General features: G+C 49.7%; 1 protein-coding gene across 1 annotated transcript in view; it reads right to left on the bottom strand.

Annotated features, from left to right (window-relative positions):
* Hk2 (hexokinase 2) overlaps positions 1-10114 on the bottom strand; it is a 44336-nt gene extending 34222 nt beyond the window's left edge. Inside the window, exon 1 of the mRNA XM_051202771.1 lies at positions 9845-10114. Within this exon, the coding sequence (XP_051058728.1) occupies positions 9845-9907 (63 nt within the window). The 5' untranslated portion in view covers positions 9908-10114. The remainder of the gene's footprint in view (positions 1-9844) is intronic.
* Between the last annotated feature and the right edge of the window lie 11352 nt (positions 10115-21466).

Below are 21466 nucleotides of genomic sequence, written 5' to 3'. Positions count from 1 at the left end.
GGACAAAGACTCTTGGTTCAGCTCCTGGTAACGCACTGGTCAAGAAATCCTGTCCTGAAGCTGACCTAAACCACCAAATTGTTTCAGGAAGCAGACAGAACATAAATAATACGTGGATGACCGATCATTTCTGTAAGACACACCTTCCTGGCAGGGTAGAAGAGACTGCACCAGCTCCGACATATCAGGGCAAAGCCATGAAGGGACCTAGCTCACCCCTGTCTGCCTCCAGCCTTTGGATATTTCTGTTAATATTTAGAAGGTTCTCTCCAGTGGTCCTGGAGGAACATCTGCCAATCCTACTATTTCTGAGTTCAAGGCCTGCTTGATTGACAAGACAGTTCAATCAGTGTCAGTCTAGGTGACTGACCGTCAGCTTTCAACACTTAAGATTCTCATCCTGAAGAAATGACTGCATCAGCCTGGCCTCCAGCAGGACAGTTAGGAAGGGTCCTGCCTTCTGCAAGTGGCTTGGTCTTGCTTGTCTGAAACCAACCACAAAGGAATGTGGGGCAATATCACACAGCATGAGAACATGCCACGGGCCACCATCTACAAGGACACGGATGTGCCACGGAGGGTCAGTGCAAGCAGGCACAGTAGGGAACGACCCTCCCTCCCTGGCAGTCCATTCACACGAATCTGAAAGCAGGTCCATTTTGATACAAGTCGTGACAGTTCCAGGTTCAGCAACAAATGCCTGTAATCCCTGCATTAAGAAAGAGGTGGAGTCTGCAGGCTCAGGAGGATCCAAGGCCATCTTTGGCTGAGGCAAGCCTGAGCTACAGTGAGAAGCTCGTCTGAAAATAAGAACAGTGATGGCCCCTCAGGGTGAGAGAGCGGAACTGGTGCCAGAAAACGAGGGTGACTCCGGTGACACAGGATGGGTGGCGGTATTACCTGTGTATCATAGTTCAGTTTAGAGAGTTAGGAAGCCTGGGCCTGACGGCACAGGCCTGTAATCCGTCACTCATGAGGCCCTGGGCTTGATCTCAAGTAATACAAAACGAATTGAAAATACACCAGGCCTGTATGATGGCTCAGTGGGTAAAGGAGCTTGCTGTCAAGTCTAATGACCGAGGTATGACCCCAGGGACCCATGCTGTTGGGGCAAGTCGTCCTATGACTTCCACACATGCAACATATAAATACAGCTAAAATTTTAAATATGTACTTGAGCCTGGCGGTGGTGGCACATGCTTTCAATCCCAGCACTTGGGAGGCAGAGGCAGGCAGATCTACAGAGTGAGTTCCAGGGCAGGCTCCAAGCTACAGAGAAACCCTGTCTCGAAAAACCAAATGTGTGTGTGTGTGTGCATGCACATATTACACACATATATGTACTTTATATATACACATTAATTTTATATACCATTGATTCTATAGTATATGGCACATATCTGTAATCCCAGCACTCAGCAGGCTTAGGGAGAGTTCGTGTACCGGGCCAGCCTGGGCGGTATGGGAAGACCCTGCATAAGAAAGTAGGAGAAAAAAGGCAGACATCAAGAACTTGCCCCTAGTCACCCACCCAGGAGATCAGAGATCAAGAGGGCAGATGAGAGAGGACACACTACTTTAAACCTTGCCACACACCGCTTTCCAGTGACCATGTGCTGACACAGGCTTGCAGCACAATTTCAAAAGAATTTCTCATATATATATATATATATATATATATATATATATATATGCATTATTCCTTTGCCAATGTTTTACCACCAGCCTTTGACGAGGAAATCAAGGCTTGGAGAAGCTTCCCCGACCACAAGCCTAATCCTTGGCAAGGGCCCACAACATCAGGTGGTCAGTTCCCTGGGCACCCCAACCTGGGGCACAGGTGTGTCCATCCTGGGAAAACTGGCAAATGCTATCCGTGCCCTCATTAATTACAATGCTCTCAGACTCCTCCCGGCTACACCGAGAACAGCAAATTTATGCTATGAGGTTGTCTAGGGGAGACAGGGTGTCTCCTAAAGGAGGGAGGGGATGAGCCAAGAATAAGCTGAGACCCCCTGCTTTCTGGCCCCTGGTGGAATGTTAATAACAGATCTGCCGAAGGCTTCCTTCGAACAGGAGAGGAGGAGGCTCTTTGCTGGGGCGGCCCTGCCATCTTGGGAAGACTCCAGCTCTGACGCACAGCACGTTCACAAGCCCGAGGCGGTGCGGCGAATGTGGGAGACTGGGAACCATGCAGGCCACTCCTCCAAGATCCTGCTGCACTGTGGTGAATCACAGGCCTTCCTGTTCATCCAGTTCTCTCTCTCAGCCACAAGGAATGAGACAGACCAGGAGGCACTTGCCAGCGGCCGGAGATGAACACTGGGGATCCCCAGCCTGGGCCCCACAGTTCCAGGTTTAGATATTCCATCCCGGAGGGAGGCAGCAGGGTATGTCTCAGGGGTATGTGACAACGGCTTGGTCCATTTGCCCGCGAACGGTTGAGCGCTGGCTCCAATGTGCCAGTGCCGGGCACAGAAGATACCAGGGTAAAGGAGACAGCAGACCCTGCCAGCAAGAGGCAGACACGCCAAGAAATGCTTACAAACCAAAGGCGAGGGCAGACAACACGGGCTTATAAACACTCTGTTTTGTTTGCTTTGCTTGTGTTTTGGGGATATACCCCAGACGATCCCTGTGTCCTGGACACCCAAGTGCTGGAAAGCCAGGAGGGCATTTAGCTTCTTTAATTTTGTTCTGGGGGCTTTTTTACTGAGCGGTGGTCGCCCACGCCTTTAGTCCCAGCCATAGGGAGGCAGAGGCAGGTGGATCTTTTGAGTTCAAGGCCCTGAACTCAGAGGTCCACCTGCCTCTGCCTCCCCAGTGCTGGGATTAAAGACATGCACCATCACAACCTAGCTTCCCCCCCCCCCCCCCCCGCCCTTTAGTCTAGATTCTACACATTAGAGAATGCAACATCTTTCTGAGCCTGGTGTATTTCAAGTCACATGATCTCCAGTTCCATCCCTTTTCCTGCACCATACATAATTCTTAATTGCAGAATAAGATTCCGTGCATATAACCACATTTTCTTTAGCCATTCATCTGTTAATGGACATCTAAGGTGTCAACGGATTGGCTATTCCGAGCAGTTGTGTTGCAATCATCATGAATGCGGAGCCATCTTGGTTTCAGGCTGACTGGGCATCTGCCCCTCCCATCCTCACTAGTCCCAGAGGACCATGAGCACCAACTAAGCCTTTGGCATATTTGTGATGCCAGCAGTTCTCAGTACGAGATGAGCTGGTACTTGGTTATGGCTACCAACCAGGGGCTATGACAGACAGCAGGAATCGGAAGAGCTGGCCACTCCAGACTGACAGGTGCTCATGCCTGGCCCTGTTCTTCAGGTCACTACTCACTGCGGGATGCTGACGCCATTCCCTCCATGTTGGCCTGCCTGTCCTATCCATGATGCTAGGTCCCTTTGCCGTCTCTCGGCAACCCCAGCCCAGGGACCACAATCTGCCTTGACCCACATTAGCTTCTACTCTCATTCTTTCTGTGTAGCCACTGCCCACTGCTGAATCAAATTTTTCTGGGTCTGTCTCTCTGTCCCATTTACAGCACAGAACTCGCACCCAACCCAAGACAATACCCATCACAGGCAAGACACGCTAACATGCCCATGCCCAAGGCCACTCAGCTGACACCTGTGGAAATGCACGGTGCCTGCTTCTGCTCTCAAAGGAGGCCCAGTGACAGACAGCCCACAAAGTAAATCAGACTTTGTTCTAAAGGAACCTACACCCAAGGACAGCGATCTGGAAACTAAGTTTCAGATTCAGGGCTTCTGGGAGAGCTTGGACCAGCCTCCTAGTACACCGCAGCTGGTTTCTTTACCCTAAAAGGGATTGGATGACATCATTCCTAAGGTCCCTTTCTAACTGACCCCTGACTCATAACCCAATAAAACAGTCAACCATCTTCAATTGTCCCAGGCTGCCCTGTGCTGGGGGTTAAGTGCACTGGCTCTGTAGTGGGGCTGCCTGCCTGGGTTTGAGTTCCGCCTTGCCCTCAGGCAAAGTACTGACCTGATGTGTTTACCTGAATGGCATAACAGGGCCACCTCTGCAACACAGAGCTAGAGGGTGGTCTGAGACACATTTTATCTGTAAGATCTTTATAGAAAGGAGAGCCAGCACAGGTGGCTCACACACACAAAATCCTGGGTATCTGGGAGGTAACTAAGGCAGGAGGATTGCTGCCAAGCTTGATGCCAGCCTGAATTACATACTGAGTTCCAACCTGGGCTATGGTGTGAGGCCCTGTCTCAACCCTCCCTCCAATAAAGACTTTTACAGGTGAAACGAACAGACGACTCTAGAAGACTTCGTGAAAAGCACTAAAATGCCAGGCAGCGGCGCACGCCTTTAACCCCAGTGCTCAGGAGGCAGAGGCGGGTGGATCTCTGAGTTCGAGGCCAGCCTGGTCTACAGAGTGAGTTCCAGGACAGGCTCCAAAGCTAAACAGAGAAAGCCCGTCTCAAAAAAGAAAAAAGAAAAGCACTAAAACAACAAAAACTTGAGCAGGTAGGAAGAGCCTCTCAACTGGGAAAGGAAATTAGGCAACGGCAATTGTCCTCACCGAACCCCAGATGTTTTATTTGTCTATCCCTTCCTTTATCAGGGATTAGAGAGGCCAAAAGGAAAGGTTGGGTACAACGTGGAATGTCCCCATATCTCCAGGGACAGGGATGCTGGATACCCACATAGGGACTATGAGGGAAGGTTGTTAGGTTGTTGGATGGATCGCTCCCCTTACTCCAAGACTTCTGGGACAGGTTCTGAGACAAGGCGTCACAAAGTCAAGTCACTCTAGAGAAGGAATGTCCAGAGATCTATAGATAGAAGCACTAAGCATTTATGATCACCCATAAAATGAGAGTCTCTGCTCTTCTGGCCAAGACTCCTCAGTCCTAACTGAAGAAGACAAACCTAGTCAAGATATACAAAGGATAGAGCAAGTTGGGCCATTTATCACTCTAAGGTCTGAGAACTGATTGTCGTGAATTTGGTACAGACCTGGGCTTTCAGCCCAGCCTGAACTACAGGATGAGACCCTGATGCCCCCCCCCCACCTGCACACACACAAAGAAAGCAGGGGATCGGATGCAGTCCGGTGACAGAGAACTTGCCTAGGCCCCTCAGTTTAACCCTTGGTATCTCAAGATACCAAGACTACTAAGGGTGAAGACTCTGGGTTCCCTACAGTCCCTGCAGAGACTATTAGGTACGTTGTGAAGAATTTGGGACTCCAGAGGGTTGGTAAGAAGAAAAACACTCAACAGCCCAGAGTCTACATATGGAGGGCAAAATGCTCAAGAAGACCCCACCTGATGAACCAAAAGGAGGAGGGCATGGCAGTCACTTTTGGTCCCTAAGGGGAACAGGCTGCATGAATCTAGGGCAGCCACACCTCCCAAAGCGGTCGGGTGCTCTGACCTCAGCAGGTCACCTCCAAGGTTCTCCCCAGTGGGAAGCCAGTGTCTGGAGCAGATGGCAGGAAACCTAAGCCAGTCCCCAGGGGTGCAAGCTTATCACCTGCCCCAGGCACCCTCTGCCCTTTTGCTCCTGGGAAAAGAAGTCACTGGAACTCAGTTACTGCCGAGGCGGGTACATGATTCCCCCAGAAAGAAGATGCTTCAACCCGGGGTATACCCTCGGATACCCAAGACCTCTGAGTAGGGGTGCCACTACCCCCAGGAAACCAGAAAGAATGTAAGTTAGAAGGTTTCCTAACTGACCCAAACTGCCAATGCTTGTTCAATGGATAACTGGATTCAACCCCACCTTACAACCAAGAACTACTTACCACCTCTGTCCCTGTGCGGGACTCACCAGCCTCTTTCCCCTGCCAAATCTACCTTATATGGAAGGCTGTCAGGATGCTCCCATAGGGCCAGCGGGAGACTCTACCTGAGGAGAGCACAATCTCCCCCAGCGGCTTCCTGGAACATGGGCACTGCCCACAGCTGCCCCTGCCCTGTGTGTGAGCCTGCCCTTCCCCTTCCCTGAGGGGTGGGGGCTTCGGCTTAAGGCTCAGGTCTCACGACCTCCTCGAACTCCCATGTGACGCCGTCGAAAGGCGTGACTAGCAGGTCATGGTGGCTCATGCTGGCATCCCAGCACTTGAGAGGCCAAGACTGGAAGATGGGTAGTAAGATTTCCAGGTCAGTTTGGGCTACAGTGAAACTAGGAAGATAGGAAGACAGAGATAGTGGAACTTTGTGAGTTCTAGACCAGCCTGATCTATATAGCAGGTTTAGGCAAGCCAGGTATACAGTGAGACCCTGTCTCAAAGAAAAAGAAAGGAGGAAGGAAGGAAGGAAGGAAGGAAGGAAGGAAGGAAGGAGAGAGGGAGGGAGGGAGGGAGGGGAAGAGAGGAGAGGAGCTCTGGCTCAGTCTGTAGAGTGCTTTCCTATCATGCGTGAAGCCCTGAGTTTGATTCCAACACCACACAAAACAAAGACAGCAAGCGAAAGTCAGATGGGAATAGGCAGAGGATCAGAATTTCAAGGTCATCCTCTACTGTGTAGAAAATGGAGGCCAGCCTGAGCTACACGTCCCAAAAAGGAAAAAAATCAAATGCAATTAAATGACAGAATGGGACAGCCACTCTGTCTGAGGCACCGCAGCCGGGAAGCTGCTAACTGCAGCACCCCCTCCCTCGGACCCAAGAGGCCTCGTGAGAAGCAGCCTGCAGAGGCCCCGTGGTTTTCAACTTCGGGAAATGAAACTGGGATGAGGGGCAGCTCGTATTGTAGAAGGTTCCTGAAATACGCCAGTCTCGCTCCTAGACTAGAATTTGGGGCACTTGCAATGTCTGGAAGGAACCCACAGAAGACGGCCTAGGGAAGATCCAGTAGGTACCACTGCCATTGCTCAAACCAACACGGGAGCCGGCTACCCGTCTTCCCGCTGGTTAAAAGTGCTCCCAGCGCCATGACAAGAACAAGATGTTCTTACTAAAAAGAGCAAAACCATCCTGGTGTTCTTAAAAAAAAAAAAAAAAAAAAAAAAAAAAAAGCACGTCTTGAACAACTTAATCTTGACCTCGGTCCCTTGCCAATACAATAAGGAACACTCAAACTAATCAGGCTCATCTCTGGAAGTTATCTGAATATTCTTGAGCTACCTTAACCTGTAGCTTATAACAAACTGTTCTTGGTGGATTTTCCGTGTTGAATTCTAGTTTCAGTTACCAAGAGTGAGCAGAGCTCTGCACTTGTCCACTGGGACATTACATGGGGCTGTAGCTGGTGTATTCCTTCACCTTCCAAACCCTGAGACTTCAATGAGACCATCTCAGGAGTTCCAGAAAAGTCAAAAAATCAAAATCCAGGCAAAGTGGCTCACACCTTTAATCCAGAGGTAGAGGTAGGCGGATCTCTGTAAGAAGCCAGCCTGGTTGAGGGCCAGGCCTGCCAGGGACAGTGAGACTCTGCCCCCCCCCAAAAAAAAGGAAGGAAGGAAGGAAGGAAGGTTTTCAAGGATCACAGTGGTGGCATAAGTCTTTAATCCCAGCATTTGGGAGGCAGAGGCAGGAGGATCTGTATGTGTTCAAAACCAGTCTGGTCTACACAGGACAACCAGAACTCTGTAGAGAGACCCGGTCTCAAACGCAAGAAAAACTAAAAATCTAAATCAAGAACTTTAGCACATGCCTTTAATCCCAGCACTCGGGAGGCAGAGGCAGGCAGATCTCAGTGAGTTCCAGGATAGTCATGTCTATTTCACAGAGAAACCCTGTCTCGAAAAACCAAAAGAAGAAGAAAAAGACTCCAAGGCTAATCTGGAGTTTCATCTTCCTCCTCAGGCAGAGACCCAAGATACCCTGCATCTCTTCTCAAGCTGCAGAGGGATCAAACTGCTTTGCACATCTAAGCCAGATCAGAATCTAAACTGGGAGGCTAAATCCCAGGCGACACCTGGTTTAAGTTACAGGCCTGATTCCATTCTGCCCCTATTGGTAACTCGGAGGAAATACATCCAAGTGTCCTGGGATAGTTAAGAGTAAAGAAAAGCCTGAAGGAACAAGATTTTCATATTGTGCCCAGTAAGTCACATAATGTGGGATAAGCAGTCACCTGCAGCTTGTAGGAGGAAAGAGAGGCTCAGGGTCCTTCGGTGAATAAGCCACAAGGAGGAGTTAGAACTCACTTCCAGGCACCCTAGTCAATTCCTTTTCCTCTCCCAGGCACAGAGGACTCCACAGCTCACCCCTAAGGGTGCCCGTTTTACTTCCACAGTCCCATCGCCTGAGAGAAAGTTCGTAAAAAGAAGCCGTATGTCCAGGAGGGATTAAGGAGCCTTCCTTCACTTCATGTTTTAGAAATTGCCAAGAGACTGTCGTATCTTGAACAGAAAAGACCATCGGAGTCAGCAAAACCATGCCAGCCCAAAGACATGTTTCTAAATAAACCGAATTAAATAAAGCGCAGGGCCACAACCCAAGAGATTAGAGAGAACCAGCCCAACAGAGAAAAACTCAACTAAACCGGGTGCCTCTCCTCTCTCCAGCCTGAGGTTCATCTGCCAGGGCCCCGACATCATGAGCAATCTTATCACCGGCTCCTACGCACTCAGGACCCTGAGAATGGGAGAGGGGGGTGAGTCCTCGGACGTGGTCAGGGCACCTCCTAAAATCTGTTCCCAGGAGACACTGAAATTTCAAGTGTGTAACTGAGCAACGGCTCAAAGCCCTAACACAACCCTTTGCACACACACACACACACACACACACACACACACACACACACACACACGCCCCAATACTAGACCATTCCCTCCCTCAAATCTTGGACTAGGGCCCAGGACAGGCCCCAATCCCGTAATCCTGGGCATTTTGGAAACTCGATTCTCCCGGGAGTTGGGAGTTAGAGCGCTTCGAGCCTGGCTCAGGTCCACCCCCACCTCCCTGCCCCGAGGCGGAGAGAGTGCGTGAGGCTCCCGGCAGGGCCCGGGGCTCTTTCTCATGTAAATGACCCGCCGTGCGACGCAGAGCTCGGGCTCGCACGGACCCGGGCGAGGTGGGCACAGGAGCGTCTGAGCGGTGAAGGTTCTCTTTCAGAAGCCAAGAAAACAAATCAAAGGGCTCGGGGGACCCTGGGGCGGGGAGGTGAGTCTGCTCCGAGTAACTTTTAGTAGCAAACTAAAAAGTATCATCCGAAATCCGGCCCCAGCTCGGAGGCGGGACGCGGGGACGAGGGGCGGGGCGGTCCCCAGGAAGATCTGCAGTGAGGGGGCGCCCCTTTCGAGCCTCAGTTCCGGGCAGTCCAGTTCCGGGGAGGGGGCGCAGCGAGCCAGTCTTCCCGCTCCTTCCTGGGTGGCTTCTTTTATTTTATTCTATTCTATTTTTTCTCTTCATCCACCTCCTAGGGGCGCCACGAGGAGCCGATGGCCTCTCCAACGAGTCCTTAAGCGCCAGAGGGCCGGGCCCGGGCTGCCACCCACTGCCACCGCGCCTCCTCCCCTACACGGGATTCTTCCCCACGTGCTCTTGCCGGAACTCGGGCTGCAGAAGGGGGCTCCTCCCACGTGGGCGCAGCAGCCTCAGACTACGTGCAGGGCGACCCGCCCCTCCAGAAACGAGGGGGAATCTAAGCGTGGGGAGGGCGCGCGCGGGTCGCGGGGAGGAGGGGATCTCGGTGGTGCGCGCCCCGGCCCCGGGGGTGCCTAGCAGACGTGGCTTCTCGCGCCTAGGACTTTCCCAGCTAATCAGACTGGTTCCACGTCCCCAGCCCCGAAGGAGGAGGAAGCAGATCCCCTACGCGTTCCAGATTCCCGGAGAGAACGCAACTCGGTCCGAAGCGAGCCAGCCTCCCCGGCCCGTGCCGACTTACCTTCTGCACTTGGTTTTGGTTGAGCTCGGTGAATAAGCAGGCGATCATATGTGAGGCGATCATCCTGTTGCGGCGAGACGGGGTCCGAGTAGAGAAACCGAGGCTCGAGCGCTAGCGGTGGAGCGCACGCTGTACGATTGCTTTGTACCCAAAGGCCCGGGCGTCCGGCTGGGCTCGAGGACTCCAGGAGCCACAAAAAGGTTAACCACAAAGGCTCACCACCAGTTGGGGGCCTCGAGTCTCCAGAAAAAAAAAAAAGTTTTTGTTTTTTCCCCCTTTTAGTCCCAAGTACTAGAAAGTGCCTACGTCTCACTCGTGGCGATGGGTTTAGTTGCCCTGAATTTAGTCACTAACTTCAGCCACAGGGTCACTAGAGCTCAACTTGGAAAGATTGACAGTGCGGCTCCTCTCGGACGGTCGCGCTTCTCACGGTCACAGGCGTGATGCTCCCGCCCTTGGGTCTCCTTAGCTGGGTAACGCAGCGTAGCCAGCGGTGTCCTGGGACTCCAGCACTGGAGTTTGGTGCAACAATGTGGCTTATTGAGGGGCCGCCGGCTCTTCGGGCCGCCCCGGACAGTGACGTGCGCGAGCTCATTGGCTGCGGGAAGAGGGTGTGTGCGCTCTCCGGCTGCCCGCCCGCGACCCACAGCCAATCAGCGCCCAAACCCCGCGGGCGCGGCCGCTCAGACACCGGAGCAGGCGGCCGGAGAGGCGCGCCGGAGGCTAGGGGCGGAGCCCTGCGCCAGAGATGGGACGTGTGTTCCGTGGCAAGGGCCTGGGACTCTAGGGCGCATGAGCCACCGCCGCGTCAGGCTCCGCTTCGGGTGGGGGGCGCGTGATCACGAACCCAAGAGATGCTGGGCGACTGGAAAGACAAGTGATTAACACCAACACGCGCCCTGGGCGGACGGGGACACAGTCTGGTGTCTGCGGGTCATGTGAGGGGCTGCCACTGCCCTGCCACAAGCCTGAAGCATCTTGATTCTCATCGCGGTTGTGACTCACTCAGGGGATCCCTGCACCCCTGAAGTCGCGACACGAGCCAGCTCTTACAAAAGTCAGCCCCTCTTAACCGTCAAGCCAATAGCATAAGGGTTTTACTAACCCCGTTTTACAGATTAAGGAGCCGGGAGCTGTGCTGTTAATGAGATTTGTCCAAGGTCATATCGCTAACAAGGGGTAGGTGAAGGCAAGCACACGTCTAAGTCTGAAAGGGAATTCTCTTCCCCATTATATCACCCAGCCTTTCTAGAAACCGGTAAAGTACAAGGCTGGAGAGGAACCTTGTCGGTAGCTGGGACCGATAGGTGGGAGGAGAAAGTGAGTAGGTAGATGGTGAGTGTGTAACTGCTTGATCCTAGGCTCGAGTGGTGTGGAAAGGTTTACAGACGCTCAGCTCATGCCCGACACCAGACTCCAAGTAGACCCACACATGAGTGGAGCCAGCAATGTTGAAATAGATGGCAAGAGGCTGGTGCTGGTGGAGAATGGTAAGCACACAGGACAGGAACTCTCCCAGTTCGAGCTAACCCCACTCCACAGCGCCACTGCTGGGGATTAAACCTGGGGCTTTGGGCATGCTAGAGGCACACCCCAGCCCCCTTTCCTCTGCGGAGCTGCCCTCCACCATCGTCTCTGGTGTGGTTCGCTTATTTCCTCTATGGGTGATCCCTTCCGGCGCTGTCACAAGCAGTTTCACCATCTGCACATGGCAGCTCACAAACCTAAATCCACAAGCAAGGACTTCCCCCTGGGCTCCTTGCTCTCTTAGCCAACCGTCATTTGTCACCCCTGCTGAGGGTGACACCATCTCATAACACGTGCAAGGCACTTAACTTTTCTTCCCAATTTTTCCCCTTTTATCAGTTGTCTCCAGAAAAGGCATCGCCATTAGTGAGTCCTTCCTGCCACTCACTCACATTTATTCACCCCGTCAGTGAGCAAATGGTCTAACTTCTCAGAGGCCAGACCCTCGTGGTCAAGGTACCAGTGATTCCACCCTTACGACTTCTTTCACTCTGGAGCTGAAGAGACTGGTTTAAAATACAAACCAGTGCCGTGTGCCGTGTCTCAGCACCAGGGAGGTGAAGGCAGAAGAGCCAGGGATTCAAGGCCAACGTAGGTTACTTGAGACCCTGGACAGACAGACAGAGATAAGATTAGATTGATACACACACACACACACACACACACACACACACACATCAGGTGATCTCTCTCTCTCTCTCTCTCTTTTTTTTTTTCTGGCTTAAAACCATTAATGGTTTCCAGTCTTCAAGTAAAATCCAAACTCTTAAGAATGACTGTCAGAAATAATTTTTACAGCCAGGCATGTTGGCTTATGCCTTTAATCCCAGCACTAGGGAGGCAGAGGCAGGCAGAGTTCTGGGTTCAAGGCCAGCCTGCTCTACAGAGTGAAATCCAGGACAGCCAAGGCTACACATGGAAACCCTGTCTCAATAAATAAATAAATAAATAAATAAATAAATAAATCTAAAAGATTTTCCTGCCTCAGCCCCACACCCAAGGGGTGAGATGTAAGTGCCACCATACCTAGTTTATTTTCTAAGTGTTATAATTCATTCTGTCTTCCTTGGTGCAAACAAGAGCCTGTGTCTATATTGTTCACTTACTTTTTGTTGTTGTTTTTGTTTTGTTTTGTTTAGTTCTTTGAGACAGGGGTTTTCTGTGTAATCCCGGCTGTCCTGGAATTTGCTCTGTAGACCAGGCTGGCCTCAGACTCGCTGAGATCCACCCACCTCTGCCTCCCAAGGGCTGGAATTAAAGGCGTGAGCCACCACTGCCTGGCATCCCTTACATTTACAGTGTCTAGAATGAAGGCACCCTATCACACGGTGAGCACGCATGGAGCGTTTGTTGTGTGAATTAGTAGATGATTTATAGTGACGACTCTGTGTCATATATGACCACGAGACACAAAAGGGAGATTTCTTTTTCTGTGTTAGCCCTCAGATCTTCCCATCCCAACCCGACAGCATCTTCCACCCAGCTGCAACAGCGTCCCAACCCAGCTTCCCTCTTTAGACACAGATGATCCTGACGAAGGCTGGGATACCGGAGAGAGATACTTAAAGCAGAAATGGTCCATCAGATTTGGTTTTGCAGGACAATAGCTGCCTTCCACGTGAGTGGGAGGAAAGAGGCCAGAGTGAGAAGAGACAGGGACTCTCTGATAAGATAAAGGCCCGAGACACGGGTGAGCAGGGAGTCTGATTACGCTTTAGGTGTTCAGAAGTCTGAGGCAGAGTTGATGGCATAAGTTAAAGATAGACAGCAAATAGAAAAGAAAAAAATGGAAAAATAAAAACCAATTTCCTAGAAACACTCAGGGGTTGGCAAGATGGCTCAATGGATAAAGGCACTGGTTGCCAGACTTCAACTACCTGAGTTTGATCCCTAGGACCCACAAGGCAAAAGGAGAGGATGGGCTCCGGAGAATTGTCCTCTGGCCTTCACACAGATGCTGGGGCATGTTTATACCTACACACACACACACACACACACACACACAGTTTAATTAATGTAATAAATTTTTTTAGAAATACTTAAAATCCAATAGTTAGCTCAGAGACAGGGTCTCATGGAGCCTAAAATGGCCTCTAACTAAATATGCAGCCAAGGGTGGTCTTGAACTTCCTGTACCCCTGCCTCCGCCCCGGAATGCTGAGGTTACAGGCATTGACCAGCACACCCAGCTTACTAGAACCAGTAGAACACCACTTCCAGAGTTCAGAGTCAAACCCAAGGATTCACTCTCCTACTAGGCAAGGATAACCTGGCTTGGATCTCACACACATGCTTGCACGCGCACACACACTCTTTTCCGGCCCCATTTTGTGAGGACAAAATCACAGTCACAAAGTGCTTTATGATGTCTTGCAGTGTTCCCAATAACCCTGGGAGGTTGGCTGGAAAAAGTACTGTGATATCCCCTAACTCATGCGTGTGATGCGTAAAGGGACACCCACCCACCCTCACAAGACTGGGGTCTGCAGCCTTGCTCCGACCTCCAGGATCCTGCCTAGCATTCACCGACTCCCTCTCCCTATGAGCACGCACGGGCACAGATGTGGAAAGCTGTTACAACAGCCGCACAGTTTACACACCACATTCCAAGGGACAAATCCATCAGCACGTGTTTACGGAAGCTTTGCAGCTTGCGGGAGACTCTCAGAGCAACCCTGAAGGAAACCGAACGGGGAGTTCTTGCCTCTAAAGGGTTACTGCTTAGCCAAAGACATAAAATGAGCACATGAAACAAATATTGTAGATTAGGAAAGTGGATCAGTAAAAGCCAAATGTGTCTGTCTGTGTCTTTACATGTAGTAGATAGAGTTTGGGTGTGCAACTAAGGGTGGTCCAGTGAATATGAATCCCAGCTTTCTGATTTCATGCCCAGTTTGTTCTGATCCATGCTCTGGCCCTGGCCCTGCGTGGGATGGACCTGAGTCTGCTTAGGCTTCAGAAAACTCTCCTGGGGCAATCCTATTTTGCTAAAAGACCTCAATCTGCAAAATATCCCTATTTAAAAATTAAGATTTAAACTGGGCTGTGGTAGCACATGCCTTTAGTGCCAACACTCGGGAGGCAGAGGCAGGCGGATCTCTGTGAGCTTGAGACCAGCCTGGTATATAAGAGTTAGTTCTAGGACAGCCCCCAAAACCACAGAGAAATCCTGTCTTGAAAAATAAAATAAGATTTAAGGTGGTGCTGTCTCACACCTTTAATCTCAGCACTTGGAAACAAATCTCTGTGAGTTTGAGGCTAGCCTGGTCTATAGAGAGAGTTCCGGGACAGCCAAGGCTATATAGAAAACCCTCCCCCTGTGAGAGAGAGGGGAGGGAGGGAGAGAGGAAGTGGGAGGGAAGGAGGGAAAAATAACTTCTTTAAAAATATGATTTATGATTTATGGCAGGCATGGCAACACATGCTTTTAATCTACACACGCAAGAGGCAGGACACCATTGTGAGTTCTGGGCCAGTTTGGCCTCCACAGCAAGTTCCAGGTTAGCCAGAGCTACATAGTGAGAGCCTGTGGGCCGGTTAGTTTTTTCTCATCTTGAAATAAGCTAGAATCATCTGAGAGGAGGGACCCTCAATTGGAAAATGCCTCTATAATATCCGCTGTAGGTAAGAGTGCAGGATATTTTCTTAATTAAGATTGATGGGGGAAGTCCTGGGTTCTTTTCGTCTGTTTGGTTGGTTGGTTTTGGGTTTTGTTTTTTTGAGACAGGGTTTCTCTGTGTAACCCTGGTTCTCCTAGTAGCTCTGTAGACCAGGCTGGCCTCAAACTCAGAGATCCGCCTGCCTCTGCCTCCCGAGTGCCGGCATTAAAGGTGTGCGCCACCACCTGCTCCTGGGTCCTATAAGAAAATAGGTTGGGCAGGCCATGAGGAGCACGCCAGTGAGCACACCCCTCCATGGCCTCCGCACCAGAGCCTGCTTCTAGGTTCCTGCCCTGTCTGAGTTGCTTTAGCTTCACTTAATGGCCTGTGACTCGGGACATATAAGCCAAATAAACCCTTTCCTACCCAAGTTGCTTTCCATTGTGTTGTTTCATCACATCAATAATGGTAACCAACTAAGACAGTCAGTCTCAAAAGAAAAAAAAAAAAGGTAAGAAAGAACAAAGAAAAGATTTTTTTACTTTTTTTCTCTTAAATTCTATCTTGTTTTATTGGAGATAAGGAAGATGGGTGGGATTGGGAAGCATGATGTGAAAGACATAAAGATAAATAAAAAGAAAGTTTAATTTTAAAAAAAGAATAAAGTAAAGAAAAAAAAAAACCCAGGTGATGCGCACCTTTAATCCCAGCACTCAGGAGGCAGAGACAGGCGGATCTCCGAGTGTGAGGCCGGTCTGGTCTACAGAGTGAGTTTCAGGTCTGCAAGAGCTACACAGAGAGTCCCATCTCAACACCCACCCCCGCCACACACCAAAAAAAGAGAGCAAACCTGGCATGGGGCACAGACCTTTAATCTCAGCAGTTGGGAGGCAGAGGGAAGAGGGGCTCTGTGAGTTTGAGGTCAGCCTGGTCTATTAGTGAGCTCCAGCACAGCCAGGGCTGCACAGTAAAACCTGGTCTCGATTAAAAAAAAAAAAAAAAAAAAAGTGAAAGGGAGGGAAAAACTAGTTTAAAAACTAGTTAAAGACAGCAGCCCAGACTGGCCTAGAATTCACTATGTAGCCCAGACTGGCCATGAACTCATGGAAATCGTCCTGGCTCGGCCCCATTAGCACTAGGATTAAAGGCTTGTCTACCACGCCCAGTTGTACCCTATTGTCTTTAATATCAGGCTTTAATGATCGGGAAACTCTTATATTGCAAAGTTTAATTACAATGCATGAGGTTGCGGGCCTGGAAAGAGGCATTTGAAGTGGTTAAAGTAGTGGATATAGTGTTGTATGCCGATAACTCTAGCTCCTAGGGGGGTGGAGACAGGAAGCTGAGTTCAAAGTCATCCTCTGCTACTCACACAGTTTGAGGCCTGCCTCAAAAAGCTAAAAAAGCTAAAATGAACAGGAGAGGAGGAAGGGAGGGAAGGAGGGAAGGAGGAAGGAGGAAGGAAGGAGGGAAGGAGGGAGGGAAGGAGGAAGGAAGGAAGGAAACAGGGAAGGAAGAAAGGAAGGAAGGAGGAAGGAAGGAAGGAAACAGGGAAGGAGGGGAGGAAGAGGAGGCCAATAGTTAAAATATAAACATTGAAGCCATACCTCATTTATAATAAAACTACAGGCAAAAGCCATTTAGATAGTTTAGTTAGAAAAGGAATTTATCAAAGAATACAAAGTCCCCTGCTGTTTCTTCAAGAAGACCAGAGAACTTCTTGGAGACTAGCCACTTGGAGCCCAAGTTATGTCATTTAGCTCTGCCAGTACAAATGCCACTGCTGTGGCTCTGGTCTTAGCGTCTGCCTATATTCTTAATGATGGACATGAGATCCCACAGCCCGGACACGCCACAGCCACCCGACAGCTGGATGGCTGCCTCTTGGCATCTCTGGTAAAGATTTCAGAGTAGCACCACCGTTTTGGTATTTACTTCCGAGCTGGCCTCTTTCCGCTGGTTATCAGGGTCTGAGTCACGTGCCCATACCTTAGCTGCAAGGGACACTGGAAAAGCCAGTCAAGAGTCACAATGTAAAGATATCCCAAAATGTAAGGCAGGTATTCCAAGGGCTGTGGAAGTCCCCAAACTGACCAATCCCCCCCACACACACACACACAGCTGAGTCACTGACAGCCACAAACTGACTTCCTAAAATCCAAGACACATCAAAGGAACCAACAAATAGGACATCTGTGCCCAATGTGCCCATGAGAGTTAAATTAGAGAGACCGTAGTCAGCAGCCAAGTGTCATCAGGGGACCAACTGTAAATGAGTCGACTCTAAACCTCGTGGCTTGTCCTCTCCACACAAGCTGTCACACAGCACCTGTCCACATACACACACAGAGTCATGACAGCTGTGAGAAATGCCAGGGTTCCGACGGGCACAGAGTCTGAGGAGAGCATCTGGCAGGGAAGACTGGTACGGGGCAGGTGTGGTCCTGGGCCCTGTTTCCTCCTCTCCTCTGCAAAGTGAACAGCTATGATGTGCAGAGCCTGTGGTTGTTACCCAAGAGATGCCGAGCGTTTATCTCCCAAGTGCTCTGTTCACACAAGATGGAGTCCTCCATCCTCCATGCAATAAGAACTCAAGAACAAAAAAAAAAAAAAAAAAAAAAAGAAAGAAAGAAAGAAAGAAAAGAAAAGAAAAAAAGAAAAAAAGAAAAAAAATCCAGCAAGGAAGAATAGCAAATATGTGGTCTTGGGAGTGTGGGAAGGACTGATTAATTACAAATGGGATTACAATGGTCTGGTCTAGAGAGATGATTCCAGAGAGAAAAAGGGGGAAAGATAAAGATAGGCAGGTATACAGGACTTGGCTGAAAGGAAGAGATTGGACAAAGTAGATGGTGGTTAACACAGATTCTCAGCTTAGCAGGATCTACAATCACCTAGAAGACAAACCTTTGATCATGTCTGTTAAGTGGCCACACTAGCTAGGGTTTTGTCGGCTTGGTACAAGCTTGACTTGTCTGGGGAGAAGGAACTTCAATTGAGACCACGCCTCCAATAGATTGCCAGTAGGCAAGCTTCTGGGGGGCGTTTTCTTGGTTAACCATTTATGTGATGTGGAGGACCCAGATCATCGTGGTCATGTGGTTTTGAATTGTATAAAAGAAGCAAACCGAGCATGTCTGGAAGAGCAAGCCAGTAGGAAGCATTCCCTCGTCGTCTCTCCAGGGTCCTGCCTTGACGACACCGTGACTTACAGGTTCATGAATATGAGCTGTAAGGAAGAATAAACCCCTTCCTCCTCAAGTTGCTTTTTCGGTCTTGGTGTTTATCGCAGCAACATCAGAAAGCAAACTAGGACAAGACTGTCTCGATTGTGTTAACTGGGGCGGGGAGATCCACCCTAACTATGGTGGGCACGATTCCACGGCCTGGGGTCTAGGACTGAATACAACAGAGAGAGCCGCGTGAGCACACGCTTGCATCCTTCTCTACTTCCTGCCTGTGGATGCCATGTGACCAGCGTGCCTTCCCCGCCATGACACACCCTCAACTTGTGATCCAAAATGACCCCCCCCCCACCTTCCTTAAGTTGGTGTTGTTGAGTATTTTTGCCACAGCAGCAAGAAGAATAACTAAGACGGGCACCTGAGCCGAAGCCTCGTGGGGGACAGACGGGTGGGGAATGAGACCAGAGTTCTCCGCGAAATGCAGAAGGCCCCGTATTGGATTCACAGCAGAAGGAGTCAGGGTGCTGAGAGCAGCTAATAAAATAGAGAATACAAGTCTGACAAGCGCTGCTAATGGAGGGATGTGAAGAGCGAGGTGGGAGCTTCCGAGACAGTGCTCCTCAGCCTTGACAGGATGCACCAGGGGTCAGGACCAGGGGACCCCGTGCATCGCAGGGAGTGGTACCCTCCACAGAGAGTGTGGGCAGGAGGGACACCTTTAGTCAGCCGTTGTGATTTAGTGTCATCGTCCCCAGTGACTTTAAGCAGAGGCTGTGACTAAATGCTCTCTGCTCAGTCTCAGCCATCCCGGGTCTCTTCCTGCCCTCCTCGTAGGCTCAATGTCCCAGAATTAACTGTCCCAGAACTCACAACACCAGACGTCCACGTCTCTTCTTCCATCCGTGTTGCTGGGCACCGGAGTTGTTCCAGGAACTCAGAGAGGAGGACACGCAGAGGGGCTTAACCTCAGAATGTCACCTCCGTTTAGGCGAATCTATGCCTTTCAAAGCCCCAATACGATTTCAAGCAAACAGGCCAACTCTAGCAATTACATGAAAAATAAATGAACATTCCCGCAGACATTCGGCAGACCATGGGAAGAAAGGCATTTGCTCGCTGTATTTATTTATGCGTGTGCGTGCATGCATGTGTATGTATATATGTATGTGCATATGTGTGTATGTATGTGTTTCCATTTTTTTTTTTTTTTTTTAGGAAAGTTAGCTGTGCACCTCAGGTCCTGCTTAGTAGCCTCCTAGCCTTTGCATCCTAAATGCTGGGTTACAGACCTGCATCTCCACACATAGCTCTATGTGGTTTTGTATTTTGATGTCATTGTTGCTTTTGCATGCTTGCTTATTAGTTTGAGAAAATACTTCACTCTGTAGCCCGGGCCACCGTTTAGTCTCAGCCTCCGCGTGGTCTGCAGATGCGAAACAGCACACTTTCTTGTTTGTCATTGTGTTATCAGGGTTGTTTTTGTTGTTATTGGTGGTGGTGATGGTATGTGTGTCTGTGTGTGTCTGTGTGTGTATGAGTGTTGTATGAGTGTGTGTACGTGTGTTTGTGTGTCTGTGTGTGTGAGTGTTGTGTGAGTGTGTATGTGTGTGTGTCTGTGTGTGAATGTGTGTGTATGAGTGTTGTGTGAGTGTGTGTGTGTATCTGTGTGTACATGTGTTTGTGTGTGTGTCTGGGTGTGTATGAGTGTTGTATGAGTGTGTGTACGTGTGTTTGTGTGTCTGTGTGTGTGAGTGTTGTGTGAGTGTGTATGTGTGTGTGAATGTGTGTGTGTATCTGTATGTCTGTGTGTGTATGAGTGTTGTGTGAGTGTGTGTACGCGTGTGTGTCTGAGTGTTGTGTGAGTGTGTGTGTGTATCTGTGTGTCAGTATGTGTATGAGTGGTGTGTGAGTGTGTGTGTATCTGTGTGTATCTGTGTGTGTGTGTGTCTGTGTGTCTGTGTGTAAGTCATAGGACATCTTTCAGGAAGCAGTTATCTTCCCCCATGTGAGTGAGTCCCAGGCTCAACGTTAGGCTGTCAGGCTTGTTCGGCAAGTGCTTTTACCCACTGAACCATTTCACCAGCCCTTAATTTGTTTTGTAAAGACTGACGAAGCCTTGTTTGAGACAGAGTTTTTAAAATGTCATAAAAGAAAAGACCACAGAAGAAGCTGTTTCTCCTAGCTGAAAACAGCTTACAATTGTCTAGTTCCAGGGGACCCAACACCTCTTTTGATCTCCAAGGGATCCTGCATGTATGTATGTGGTACATATACATATACTCAGGCACACACAAACACACAAAATAAGTATTTTACTAAAGGAAATGCAAAATTAGAGCCATGTGTGATGGTTCTCACCTGTTATGCTAGCTTTTAGAAGACTGAGGCAAAAAGATGGTCAAGAGTTCAAAGTCAGCCTGGGCTAGAATTCGATTCTGTCTCAGAAGAAGAAGAGGAAGAGGAAGGAGAGAGGAAAGGGAGGGAGGGAGAGGAAGAGGAAGAGAAGGAGGGATGAAGAGAGGAAGAAAGGGAAAAAAGCAAGCTTAAACTGTATTGTTATCCTCCCTGGTTTTGTCTCTCCACTCACTGGGCAAATATCAAATAAGGGAAATACATTTACCATGAGGTGAGAGGCCTTCTTCAAACTGAACAGATGTCTCAGTGAAGAAACAAAACTCAAAGCACCATAAAACCCCTCTTCCTGCTGTAGACCATGCCCATTCCTAGGCTTCCTGTCCTTTTGTTCAGTGCTGTCAAAGGATGCATTGGTGATGGAAGACGACAGCCCCTGTGAGACAGCATTGGGAGTACACCTGGGCCAGAGATCCCATCACTGATACCGGCACACACACACACACACACACACCACAGAGATACACACACACACACACCACAGAGATACACACACACACACACACCACAGAGATACACACACACACACACCACAGAGATACACACACACACACACCACAGAGATACACACACACACACACACACACCACAGAGATACACACACACACACCACAGAGATACACACACACACACACCACAGAGATACACACACACACACACCACAGACATACAGATACACACACACCACAGACATACAGATACACACACACACACACACACCACAGAGATACACACACACACACCACAGAGATACACACACACACACACACCACTGAGATACACACACACCACAGACACACAGATACACACACACCACAGACACACAGATACACACACACAGATACACACACACACACACCACAGAGATACACACACACCACAGACACACAGATACACAC

The sequence above is a fragment of the Phodopus roborovskii genome, unplaced genomic scaffold (genome assembly GCF_943737965.1).
Source record: "Phodopus roborovskii unplaced genomic scaffold, PHOROB, whole genome shotgun sequence".
Taxonomy (NCBI): Eukaryota; Metazoa; Chordata; class Mammalia; order Rodentia; family Cricetidae; genus Phodopus; species Phodopus roborovskii.
Note: the sequence above shows the minus strand (reverse complement) of the source record. Positions and strands in the feature narration are given on the sequence as shown.